Below are 13,768 nucleotides of genomic sequence, written 5' to 3' on the forward strand. Positions count from 1 at the left end.
AAACCATATAAAATACTCATGTTCATTATCAAAGAGAATTGCATCTCTTCATCTCAAATCCTTATCTGTCTCTTCTTGATACACGAGTCTGTAAGACCTCCACCAGTTCAACAAAGTCTCGATTTTTCTTTTTTAGTGCTTCTATATGTCGGTTTGCATGTTTGATGCCTATGCAATTCGGCAACTTCATCCTTCAAGGATGTGACTTGAGCAGTCAATGTGGCACACTCTTGGTTCCTCGCTATAGCAGACACAATCCTACATTTGCTACTGAAGCAGCACAGTGAGCATTGAAAAAATTGGTCATTGTGCATATTTGCAGCTTGCACAAAGGTAGAACCAATATGGAAATTAAAGTGTGGAAACACAACATTTTCATCTATTGTTTATTGGTTTGAAGGAGGAGCAAAAATAAATTCAAATCTGTGGAGGCTTCATGAATCGAAAGAAACTCCATTTTTGATTGATTTTTGATTATGTTTTCTATTTAGTTTTGATTGAAGAGCGTCCTCGTTTAAATGGTAATGAAAAGCATCTGACAAATGACGGAGACATGCTAGGTAATTTTTCCGCAAAATTCAATTGAAATCTCTTCACTTATCGAGCTGTCTTGTCTTATTCGATGTAAGAGCTGTCATGTAATCCCGCGCATTTTAGTATATCAATGTATTGAACCTTACTTATTTATGTTTCTAGTATTGAAAAAACTAATAAAGAAAAATACATGAGAAGGAAAAATGGAAAATAAAAAGTAAACATAAAGTAAAGAGCAAAAGGAACAAAGAAAAAATATATATACAAAAAGAAAAAACTGAAAAGAAAAGAAAGAGAAAAAGAAAGATTGGGAAAAGAAAAAAAAACAATTGGAAACAGAATAGTATATTTCATTTGAATTGTCTAATGTATTGGGGATTGTGGGGTTTATCGGGTAGCAGGTTGCTGCTGCCCCTGTTTATTTTAATATGTTTTTAAAAGAAAAAAACTTAAACAAACGGTGTCGTTTCAACCTGGAGCAAAGGATGATAAAAATAAAAGAAGCGCGCTGCACGCGAAGCTGTTTGCTGCGCTCAGGGTGCTGTGCTCCTTTCAAGCATTTCCTCGAACAGATGGCGGGCATGAATTGCCCAGCCATCCAGCCCTTGCAGGGGTCAATTTTATTTCCTCATGTGGCGGATTCAGGGGTTGCGGGGGTCAATTGACCACCCTTGCTCCTCTGTGGATTCGCCCCTGCCTAGACTAGAGGTAATTTATGGATTTAATTACCTGGACCAAAGGTAGTTTATGGGTTTAATTACCTGCATACTGCATACGAGGTGTATGCATAGGTACCTTACCTATTGTTAAGGTATGAAGTTTTTATGAACTCTTATTACAAATTTTGATGTAGGTATACCTTGGAAAATTTCAGAATTCAATAAATAGATTTGCAATTAAATTCAAATCAAATATGATAATTAATGTCCTACAAATCAATAACTTACCAGTTTTACGAATTCATAATTTACCTTATTTATGTTTTAGGTGCATAACTGGAACAAAAAATAAAAAATAAAAAAAAGTAAATATCAATAAATTGAAAAAGGCATGTAATCTTATGTGGTGCAAAAGTCAAAGGACTTGGATCAACAACAATTTCTACGTGGATTGCACCCAATATCTCTCCTCATAATTGGACTTATGCCAAATTTTCTATATAATTTAATGTACACTTTTATTTTAGTTAGAAATTTTAGCTAGCCAATTCGTCAAAAAATTTATGGTTTCATATTTAGAAAAATAAGAATTCGAACTATTTTATTTGGGCCATCTAACACACGTTACTACTTGCATGTTGCTAATAAGTTCAGCACATGCAAATAGAGATTAAAATCAAGTACAAAAATTTCTCCAGAAAAAGTAACTCAGTACATGAATATTAGAAGAGTGATGGAAGCAATATTGCTATCAAATTCAATTCCCTCCGTATATCAAATAAACTTTGACCACTAAATACTTGATTTTCCCATTATGATAAGTTATATTACTTCGGATATATTGCTAAAATAGATTATACGACGTGGTTTAAGAACAACAAACTACCACCACCTATGGATCTTGGAATTGGACATGAAGAACATTTTCAGAGCTGGAGATGAGAGTGTTAACGATGGAGTTGAACAGAAAATCAATGAAAGTTTTGTTCTTTTCACTCAATCAACACTTGCATGGAAAGTGACCAATCTCACTACAGAAAATATATTGAACGGAAATTTGAACACATGCATGCATGTGTTTTTGATGAACCACCATATCGATTTAGATCTAGTGGCAATCACATCATACATCAATCTTGTTCAGTCACATTCACATCTTCACTTAACTACAAGAATAACATTTTTCAATATATTTTACAATATTATATTCTAACACATGGATTAGTAATATCCCGTGAAGGACGGTGTGATCTATAGAAGAAGAGAGAAACAAAAGCATGCACATGTAGAAGGGAATGTAAAAGTTGCTTTACATCTCCAAATTTACTTCTTCCTTTGGACACATTAGACGCAATGATAGAGCTAGGATTTGAAGTTTATTATGGAATATTAGGTATTATTCAACCGGCCATTTTAACCGAGGCTTTTGTTTAGATCAGTGTGGTATAATAGCTCATGTATCATAATATGGGTGAACGATTTAGATATTTGTATTTCCCAGTCATATCATAAAACATCTACTTTGAGTACTGGTTTTACTCAATAATTGTATGGCCCTTACACTTTGATTCACCTCCACATTTTATCTAGCAAACAGAAAAATCTGCGTTGCGTGGATGCTTGTTTTAATGAGAAACAAACAACTAAAGTTAAGGGTACTGTCCTTTTTGATCCGATAGGATACTGTCCTTTAGACTGAGTATCGAAGGCTGAATTTTACCAATCCATTCATCGGCAGGATGAAGATATAATATTTTTTTTAACCCGCTTGTCTTGAAGTTGAAATCTCGGGATACCCTCTGTCCGTGGGAGTAGCTGTAAAGTAGTTTGTTTTTGGATTAACTACACTTTAGTCCTCGGGGTTTAGTGTTAATATCGAAATGGGCCCTAAGGTTTTAATTAAATCAATTTCATACTCATTATTTTAAATTATTACCAATTTACATCCGCCGTTATATTGACCGTTAAAGTCAGACGTTAGATGTTTGATGTGACAGTCGTGAGACCCACCCACTAATCAATCTTTAAAAAAAAATTATATAAAAATAATAAAATAACATTCTAAAAAGAAAAAGCTTTAAAAAACCTAAGAGTTGCAGAGAAGATCGTTGGCTTCCATAATCTTTGACTCCGATTTCGACCCTTCCCGTGGAACTCTTGCTCCGGCCTCTTCGAGACAGTCGTGACCCGCCGACGGTGGAGTCACGATCATTATAGGAGCGGTCAGCGCCAGAGAAGACGCCGACGATGTGCGATGAAGAAGAGGAAAAAAACATACAAAATTGAATTTCTCTGCAATTTAATGGGTAGCCTCTGGAATTGGTCTTGAGCAGAATCCCATGTTGAATATTTGAGAATCTTGTATATGTTTCCAATTTTTTTCTCTTACGTAAATCTTTGGGTCTACCTCATCTTGCTTTGTACTGGATTCGAAGTGCTTCTTGGTGGGTTTTTTGGTATTTTGCTTACTGGGTTTTCTTTTTTGATTCAGTGGAGCGAATGGATGGGTTTAATGGAACTCTTTGGACATTGATGTTCATGGATGGCCATGAAACCTGTGAGGTGCTTGAGAAATCCATGGAGGTTAGAGAAACAGCGAAGCTATGCATTCATATCACATCAATTTCCAAACTTTCTTTCAAATTTTCCAATTTCAAGACTAATTTCCACTTGGGTTTCTTTTACTTTTCCAATTTGATTAGTTCTTTTGTTTGTTTTTTCTCTGATCTGTTCATGTTTTTCTTTTGACATGGGCTATTAATTCTTTTTTTGCTTCTTTTGTTGGTTATTGCTAGCAATCAAGAAGGATCTGCCTTCGATTTTCAATTGGCATCTCCTCTTTGCCGACTCCAACGACGGTGATTCTTCCAGGGCCAGAGGGCTGCCGCGTCGTCTTCCTCTCTGCAGCCACCATTGAAGAAGTTCTTCGAAGAACGGGATACACCAAGGTACTGGCTTGGAAGAGACCCAGGAAGCCCCTTTGAAGGTGAGATTATGAAGGCGAGGCCACGGCCGCCGAGCTTGGGGGTACTCTAGGACTATAGTGAAAGCAAAAGCGGTGGAAAAGGAAGGGTGGCTGGGGGAGGGCCTATGGAGGTCAACGAAGGGTGGTTGGGGGAGGGACAGTTGCTGGGATATTTTGTTTTATGTTTTTTGGTTTTGAAAAAATATATATTAAAAAAAATTATTCTTTAATTTTCTTTCTGAAATGCCCTTCATGTGGACTAGTTGTATTAGGCTGTCAGGATCTGTGGTGGGGCCCACAGTTGTCACATCAGCATTTAACGTTTGACTAGACGGTCAATCTAACAGACAGGGTGAATTGGTCATATTTGGATATGTTGGGTATGAAATTGATGAAATTGAAATCTCGGGGCCCATTTCGATACTGACCCTAAACCTCCGAGTACTAAAGTGTAGTTAATTCTTTGTTTTTATATCGTAGTTGAAACACTTTTATTGAATTTCTGGGAAGAAAAAAAAATTTCTATTGAATAGTGAAAAAAACATCAAGGGATAGTAAACGGAAAGCACAAGGTTCTTTTTTATTTATTTATAGATGATCTCAACATTACAAGGGGAATTTATTATATAGAAATAAAGAGGAACACTGGGCTCGTTTGAGACTGCTTCTCTAGGAAGCACTTCTACTTATAAGTGCTTCTACCAAAAGCGCTTTTATTATAAAGACGTTAAAATTTTCATAAGAAATCGAAGTGCTTCTTGGAAAAGCACTTGGGAGTGCTTCCTGAAGAAGCACATGGCAGGTGCTTCTCCAGAATGCACTTCTATGGCCCAAAAGCGCTTCTAAACTTCTCTACCAAACGCTGTCATAAGGGCTTTGGGTTGTCAGAAAGCGCTTTTAATTGTTCCAAAAGAACTCCCAAACGGGCCCTTAGCCACGGGGGATAGAAAAGAACCTAGGCCCCTTTGCCAGCGATACCCTAATCCCACTTGAGCCATCATTATTTCGTGATTAAGTTTAAAAAACAAAGGATAATGCTGACTTCAGGGAATCCATAAGTTTCGGTTTGAATGTTGAAGTATGAATAGCCTGCCCTGAAGCTGATCTCTCTTGCACAATTTTAGTGCCCACATACCTGTCCAAGGCACAACAATTGAAAGGAATGAAAAAGAGCAATATGGCATAGAGTTCATTACAAAAAAGCTATTCAACCTAATAATAATATTCAGAATTTCTAGTGGTTGCAAGTAAGTGTGTATCACATACCTGCCTAACATCAAATAAAAGCCTTGGGGGTGGCTTGCCGGTGTGGAAGGGAACGTAGAGCCATCGACAACGCGTAATGCATTGATCCCCGTAACACGAAAATTACCATCAATCACTTTTCCAACAATGGCTCCACCATGGTAATGCCAATATGAGGCTACTGTGTCTCGGCAAAATTTTTCGAAAGCTGCATCATCCGTTTGGTTCTCTGGCAACGGTGTTCCCAAAATATTAAAACCATCTATACCGGGCAAATCTTCAACTTTATATGGTTTTAATGCGTCTGTACTCAAGAAAACACCAATCTTCTTCATGCCGCTAACACAATGAGTAAGATCTACCGGATCTGAATAGTAGTTGAATTTGACATTTGGTGCGACGCTGACATTAGAGGATGATTGCAAAGTGAGATTACCAGCAGATAAAGGTCCAGGAACTTTGCTAACAATGTGAGCGAAAGTCTGATTTGGCAGGGGATAAGATGAAGTAGGGAAAAGACTAAAAGGTGGAGTATCAAATGGCAAGCTCGAGAGAGAACATTGGTAGAAATCGCTTGTAATGCCTAGAACGGTTACAGTTGAGGCTTCTATAGGATTTGGGGGCAAAATGTTAATGAAATTACGAGGGTTGTCATTTAAATATTGCCCGACGTAAGGATGGGAAGCAACAACTGAAATGTTCAGAGATGTTAGGTAAGACTCCAGGCCAACACCACTAAGTAGTAGAAGTTGAGGGGTTCCAAGTGCCCCTGCACTCAATATGACTTCCCCCTTACCGCTTACAAATGCACGATGAGACGTTCCATTAGAATCAGTATATACGACTCCTACAGCTGTCAAATCTGCATTGAAGAATAACTTGTAACTATGATCAAACAATTTATGAGATTGTACTCATGCTATCAATGTTTTAAAATGATAAAATATTTACTTTGGAGTTGAGAATCACAAACTAGCAGCTGTCTCAGAGGCAACATACCTGATGCTTCGTTAGAGAAGATGATCTTCTGCACTGCTGCTTCAACCGCAACTTTCAAGTTGTCCGGGTCTCCTTTATTAAGCAGTTCATCAGATGCATGTCTGGTTCCGTTATTGTCAAAAGTTGAGCCAGTGAGTCTAGTTCCTGCTTCGTGAACCAAACTAAATCTATTGTCCGGAAGAACACCAGCCTCCATGAATGCAGTTCCTGTAACAGATTGCCAAGATTGATTACTTGGCTTGTACACAATAGCGTCCTCAACCCACTCATATGCCTCATTAACCAGATCCAAGTCCCATTCAACTCCTGAATTATTATAGAATGACTCGTTAGCTCTGGCATAAACGCCAGCATTGATTATGGTCGTGCCACCGAGGATCCTGCCTCTTACATTATCAATACCATCTTCGGACACGAACCTTTGGACTGGTGTCTTTCCATCATCTTGTTGCTGCAGATTGTATGCAAACCCATCTACAGTCAACGTGTTCGGGTATTCTGTAGCAATAGTGCCTCTTTCTAGAACGAGCACCGAGTAGTTTGCCGATAAGGTTGCTGCCAATGGACACCCTGAGGTTCCTCCACCAACTATAATGTAGTCATATGATCCTTCCAATTCCATATCAACGGCGTTGTACACAAACTTCAGGTAGCTAAAATCTGCAAAATATGAGATGAAGAGTTTTTAAAAGTATACATAAACAACTTGGTTGCAACGATAGTGTAAAGCACATGCATCTACTTGTAGGCATCAATGAGGTCGTTTCTGACACTATTCTCAGTCAGTTTCCTTTTGATTGCCTTTTTTTGAATTACGGATGAAGTAACTTACCATGCTCCGAAGAAGTACTGGCAAGCGAGTGAACCTCTGAATATTGAAGATGAAGGACCAAAAGGTTCAACACCAATACTACAGCTGACATTGTCGATTTCTCCATTTCTTAAAATTTCTGTCACACTTTCACACTTTCACACTTTCATAGAGGCTATCCTCTATGGAATTTATAGAGGATAAGGCTGAGTAGAGTTCAGCTAAAAAATCACTATTTCAACAATGACAAGATAAAATTATGATACAATAATGAAGATGGAGGCATGGACGACCCTGACTTTTTGGTGGCCCTTGGCCAGAAATTAAAATGATTCCCTTTGTATGTAATCATAGTGTAACAAGAAAAAAAAATTATGCACATATATTTTCTTTTTGGGTTAAATATAGTAGTTTAATTGCATCAATCTTGAAGAAAGTGTTTGATTAATTGCATATTTGAATTTTTTAAAATGTATCCCCTTACATTGTTAAAGATTTGAAGTGATTTTAATTCCCTCTCCAAAAATCACTTTTAATATGAGTCTCAACAATGATATATAACATATACAAATATAAAAAAATTTAGGCTCCCTTCAGGGCCCTAGGTTGTCGCCCTCGGTGCCCAAGTCCAGGGCCAGCCTTGGATGGAGGCCGGACATAGGGCTTTTTAATGTCTGGAATATAAAAGCACGATTGTATTCAAAAGGCATTATTTCGAAGTCCCTATTGTTATCACATGGATGCATTATGTTACCGTATACAGTGTTATATATCATGAAAGCATTTATTTTCATATAGTGTTGTCACACTTATAATCACACGATTTCAACTTTTTTTTTGGTTGAAGATATTTTCAACAGTACCCGGGCCGATCACATAGAACATAAATTATTTATATTAAAACAAGATATACGATAAAAACAATCATCATGGAGGCCGGACAGGCATACATATTATAATTTGAGTGAACTACTAACACCACCACCTGTACATGCCATGTAATGTTTGCCCATCGACAAATATATTTTTGTTTGTTCATCTTTATTTGTATGCGTCAATATACATATATCTGGTTTTAGATTCTTTCTTACAAGTCTTGTCAGTTTCCATTTGGATTTTCCTTCCTTTTTTCTTCTTCTGAATTACGGATAAAGCAATTGCCCATGATGTGAAGGTAGTGGTTCACTCGTTGCCCCATACTCTAATTATTTGAGCCTCACACCATCTCCCTCCAGAACAATCCTGAGCCGTACGTAAGAGCAATTCAGATGCAGCTGAGAAGATAAGAGCACATGCTATTATTAAAGCCTGACATTATCTCACTGATCTCCAGCACAATGCCAAACAGTGAGAGAAATTGAAACGAAGATGTGAGGACACGATCAGATGCAATATTAATGCCAAGCTGTGAGAGCAACCCACATACAGCTGTGAGCCTGTGACGAAAAGAACTCATCAAATAATGATATCAACTGCTGAATATAAATATCGATATCGAACGGTTGTTGAGCGAGACATTCCGTAAACATCAAATATTTGTTAGGAAAAATCAATAAATGGCTTATATTATAAGATGACACAGATGAAATATAACAGCAGCAAACTACAATGATAATTTAATAGTATAAACAGAAAGTAAATACAGAAAACTGACTTTTATTGTAGATAGAGGCTTGCGTATTTCGCAATGTCCTAAAGACAGAATTTCGCCTCCTCTCAGTGCTTGAAGTTCAACAGGCGTCTATCTCCCAGAATTCAACTATCTATAATCCAAGGGTCCAGCACCGGATCCTTGGATTCTGGCGAACTGTGGTGTGTTTCTCTCCAATACAGTTTGTAAAATTTAATGCAATAAGAAATGGATGAAAAAGATCTTCGTATTGTGGCATAGGACTTCTGTTTTATAACAGACTCGCACCCCTTCGAAATTGCAGTTAATAACAGTTTATTCGTGTTCAAAATTCAAACAAAAAGATAAGTCTTTTGGTTTGAATCTAACTTCTGCTAAAAGAAATCCGAAAATAAAAATAAAAATATTTATATTATTTTCGGGCTATCTGAAGAGACCCCAAGGCCCAAGTCTTGATTAATTAAATATTATTATTAATCAAGCCCATTATGCAAGCCAACCATCCAAGTCCATCATACCACCAATTTCTTATTTAATTGGTGTAAAGGTTTCATGCTTATAAAGCATGAGAAACCTTTTGGTTTCTCCAATGTGGGACTCCATTTGCTTTCAAACTTCCAACAATATTATTGTGAAAGTCCAAAATCCAGGTTTCCATTTTTAGATCTTTGCAAGATCACTTTCATACAACAAAAGGATAAGTTTGTTATTAATATCTCGGATTGGACTGGTTTGTTATAATCCAGGTTTCACCAAAAACAGGTCGATGTAAGAACCCGACTAAATGGGACTCCGGCCCTGTAACGTTTCACTTTGTCCCCTATGGAAGAAGGCGCCGGACCCGTGTCGATGATCTAGTGCGGTCAGATGGTGGTGATGCATAGATTACCTTATTTCCATTTTCAATATTTAAGTAAATGTCTTTGTCATTTTAATTTCATTTATTTTTATATTACTCCATTTACTTAAGTTTACAATGTAAATAAGGAAGTACCCCCCATTTGGATTTAAATAAAAATACTAGAAAATCAAATTCCCACCAAATCAAAATATGAAAAATCGGTTTTAGTGCAAAATACAATTTAGGCTAAAAATGATGGCTCATTAAGTCAATATATACTTCATAATAAAATCCCATAAAATCAAGTTTTCTTATTTGATGTGTAAGGAATAAAAGCCGCCAAAAATTATATTGAGAAAATGATTATTTTGACAAACCATTTTTCATACTTGGTCAATATTTTTACATAAGACAATTTTTCATGTATGATATGAATGCATGAAGGGACCTAAGGTCAATCTAGGTAAAAAGCCTTAGATGTTCAATCCACAAAGAGTTTTTAGCCTTTCAAAATTGCACCTCTGCTAAAAAATTCCCGGGTCCACCAATGTAAACAGGGTATATGGTATGACTAGCATTGTTGTAAATAAATTGTAGAGGTATCAGACTTGTTAAAAAAAGGAAAAAGGGTATAATGTTCTTTATTTTAGGTATTAGTTGTAGGCTTTTGAGAATCAACTTCCCTATAGTGAATAATATCTAGTAAATTGAAACAGCTGTTTAGGACGACCCTCTTCTGTCAACAACAAAAATAGTGATTGTTATTAATAATAAAATAAAATAAAATAATATATATAACACGTGCCTAAAGTTCACTTTGTGAGAATGTAAAAGTAAAAATGTCCCATGTTGGAAAGTTAGAAACCTTGTAAGGGCTTATAAGGTGTTGGGCTACTCTCCCCATTGCCAATTGGTTTTGGGGAAGAACCTCAACTTCATTATGAAATTGGTACTTAGGTGACGAGGGGTAAATTTAAATGCTATTCAAGCAGACACAGTGATCTTCATACACTTTAAACCTTGACCAAATATACTTATGACTAGTCAACTGTTGAGAACTCATAATGAAGAACACACACAGAGCATAACAATCTGTACTTGTAGAATAAGACAAAAAGGTTTGGTAGGATCCAACTGGAAAACTTACTGATGCAAAAGATGACTAGTCATACGAAAACAAGATGACTAGTCATAATCTTAAGAAATCTAATGAATGTAATATGACATGCACAAATTACCTTTGTCAATATAATTGATCTTCCATAAGATAGCAGTCAGATAAGAACACTTGTGAAACTATTCTTAAACTAAGCTTAAGCTTGGGTGATTACAATGTATGTCCTATTACAATATTGTCAAGGGAAGCCAAAAGAAAAACTCAAAATGCATACACTTACACATTCATGGTATCAGAGCGAGTTGCCCATGTATGAAAGCCCAACGGCTACACATGTACCACGTTACCCAATATGTATTGTCCACGCGTTAGGTTTGAAAATTTGCTACACGTGCGGGCAGCAGCGGACCTAGAAATTTTTCAAGGAATGGGCAATATTTTAAAGCCTAAAAGCTTAACGAAAAAAACAACCAAATACCCTGAGAATTTAAATGATATTTAAAAAGGCTAAAAACACTATATTAATCACATTAACCAATTCACCATGTTAATTATATACAAATAACCACCACATTGAAATATTAACAAATTCACCATATTAATCATTTAATCAAACAACAACAATCTTTATTAATTAATTAAAAACTAAAAATATATACAAATAAATAAATTCAAAAAAATCTATACAAAATAACAAAAACAAAAACTCAATCAATTAACCAAAACCCAACAATCCATCTTAATTAATTAAAGTATAAAGAGAAATAACTTTGAAATTTGAGAGAGAAATTAATTTTCCAGACAAATTGTGGAGGTTTGGTCCATTGGTGGATGGCTTATCTCTTCTGGTTTTGGAGCTGCCATGGCTTATGCCCACTTCACAACCCTTCTTTTGCCTCTAAAACAAATGGGTTTCGTTGCTGAATGAATGTAATGGAATGTAGTTGTACCAATTTGAGAGAGTGAGAGATAGTCAATGATAATGAAAAAAGCACAAAGAGAAAAGCTTGATGGATGATGGAGGCAAAGGAGGATTGAGAAAAAAGGAATGTGGTTGGGGAGTTGGCCGGTGTGGGTAGTGGTGGCCCTTTCTTTTTATTTTTTTATTCTTTATTTTTATTTTTTTCACTTGGATCAAAACTATGCGTTTTGGACATATCACTTTAAAAAAAAAAAACCAAGCAGCCCTGCGCGCTGTAGCCTGGAGCTTCTTTGGAGCAAATAATCGAACAGCTGGTGGGCAATAGCAGAGGGGCATTTCTAGCTTCTCAAAGTGATTTTCCGACAAGGGGAGGTGCAGTGCACCTCCTTGCGCCTCTGTAGATCCGCCAGTGCGTGTGGGGGCGTGTGAAAATGTGAAGATGAAAATATCCCACACTGGAAAGTTAAAAAACCTTGCAAGGGCTTATAAGGTGTTGGGCTACTCCCTTACTGCAAATTATTAGGTTGTTGGTAAATTGATATTGAAATTTATTTGTATAAAAAATTAGTACTAGCGATAGTCTAAACTAGAGGGGAGAGGGAAATTATTTCAGCCACTTATTTGTATATGTCCTTGACAAGAGATACAAGTGTGGGCACAATTGAATGACGTACACGAAAGAGATTACATAATTTTGGAGTGCCATTTCGAAATCATTGAAGAAAATCCGTTGGGAAAATTTTGTCCTCACAGCTGTGTGCTTCTGATTCATACAAGCGACTTCAGCTAAATCTTGTGATTGTGGAAAACGTGACAATTAATTGCAACTTTTCATATAATTCATTTTTTCTAAATCCTACCCTCTCTATAAATTCTGAAACCGTGCAAGTGCTTTTAATATTCAAAGACATGGAGAAATCAACAATGTCAGTTATACTATTTGTGTTGCATCTTCTTGTCCTTCATCTTCAGTATTCAGAGGTTCACTCGCTTACAAATACTTCTGCTCATGGTAAATTTCCATCTTCAGTATTCATTTAACAAGAAACTGTAGATTTATAATTAAGAAAACTGAAACAAGTAGTGCAAGAAACAAGCTAATTTAGATGCATGTTGAAAAAAATCTTTCATCTCTTCACATATATTTTGCAGATTTTAGCTACTTGAAGTTTGTGTACAACGCCACTGATACAAGCTTGGAAGGATCATATGACTACATTGTAGTCGGTGGAGGAACATCAGGGTGTCCATTGGCAGCAACTTTATCAGAAAAATACAAGGTGCTTCTTCTAGAAAGAGGCACTATTGCTCAGAATACCCGAACACGTTGACTGCAGATGGGTTTGCATATTGTTGATGCTCAAAATGGTTGGGCCATTATTGAGTCCAACTTAGTGATGAGGTGTGATGGATGATGGGTGAAGGCTTGGACCTTCAGCAGGTATGTGAGGGCTTTGGCCAATTTATAAATATACAAAAGACAAGATATATGTGGTTCACCCTTAATGAATGGGCTACGTCCACAGAGAAGATGTTCTCATTATGATATTGTTTACATTTGTACAAGGGGGTTAGACCCAAAGATAAATGGAAGAAGGCCTAGGGCCTAAAGTACAAAGCTAGGAGTCTGGAGCCCAGGGGTCAAGTCCCCGGGTCTGGAGACCCAGGACCCGAAGGCTGGACTAACAGGAGAGTCCTGAAGAGGGAGCCCCCAGCTCAGTTTTTCATCCCCCTTCTAAGAGGAGAGAAGTCTCCTTTTATAGGTGAAGGGGAGTCTCCACTTCTTGCAGTTTTCCGATGTGGGACTCCTCTTGCTTTGCTTTGCTTCTTGTTGCTTGGTCAGTTACGGTGTCAACAGTAGTCCCCCAAGTTCGCGAGTAAGAAGAACTTCTTGCTTGGGGATTTGTAATCTTAAGTGCACTGGCCGAGCAACACCGTAGTTTGTCTTCCAAGTCGTATAGTGCACTATCCCCAGTCCCCCAAGTCCCCGGGTAAGAAGAACTTTGGAGGGAGAGAAGTTGCAACAAAAAACCAAAGTGGTTTGG

At 37.0% G+C, this 13,768-nt stretch overlaps 1 protein-coding gene and 1 long non-coding RNA gene across 3 annotated transcripts; one reads left to right on the plus strand and one right to left on the minus strand.

The window, feature by feature from the left end:
* Positions 1 to 3,266: 3,266 nt before the first annotated feature.
* LOC110752534 (uncharacterized) lies at positions 3,267 to 4,561 on the plus strand. Of its 2 annotated transcripts, none has more exons than XR_002526005.2 (3): positions 3,267 to 3,554; positions 3,685 to 3,776; positions 3,989 to 4,561. It is a non-coding gene; the product is annotated as an uncharacterized LOC110752534 (long non-coding RNA). The 2 variants fall into 2 exon arrangements; XR_015833040.1 differs by having other exon boundaries at positions 3,267 to 3,499.
* A 152-nt stretch (positions 4,562 to 4,713) lies between these two features.
* Positions 4,714 to 7,391, minus strand: LOC110752533 ((R)-mandelonitrile lyase 4). The gene is made up of 4 exons (XM_021953213.2): positions 7,235 to 7,391; positions 6,403 to 7,062; positions 5,425 to 6,265; positions 4,714 to 5,293 (listed from the first exon to the last, which is right to left on the minus strand). Exons 1-4 carry the CDS (start codon positions 7,338 to 7,340, stop codon positions 5,176 to 5,178), a joined length of 1,725 nt encoding a protein of 574 aa, XP_021808905.2. The 5' UTR covers positions 7,341 to 7,391; the 3' UTR covers positions 4,714 to 5,175.
* Between the last annotated feature and the right edge of the window lie 6,377 nt (positions 7,392 to 13,768).

The sequence above is a fragment of the Prunus avium genome, chromosome 1 (genome assembly GCF_965620075.1).
Source record: "Prunus avium chromosome 1, drPruAviu1.hap1.1, whole genome shotgun sequence".
In the NCBI taxonomy this organism is placed as follows: domain Eukaryota; kingdom Viridiplantae; phylum Streptophyta; class Magnoliopsida; order Rosales; family Rosaceae; genus Prunus; species Prunus avium.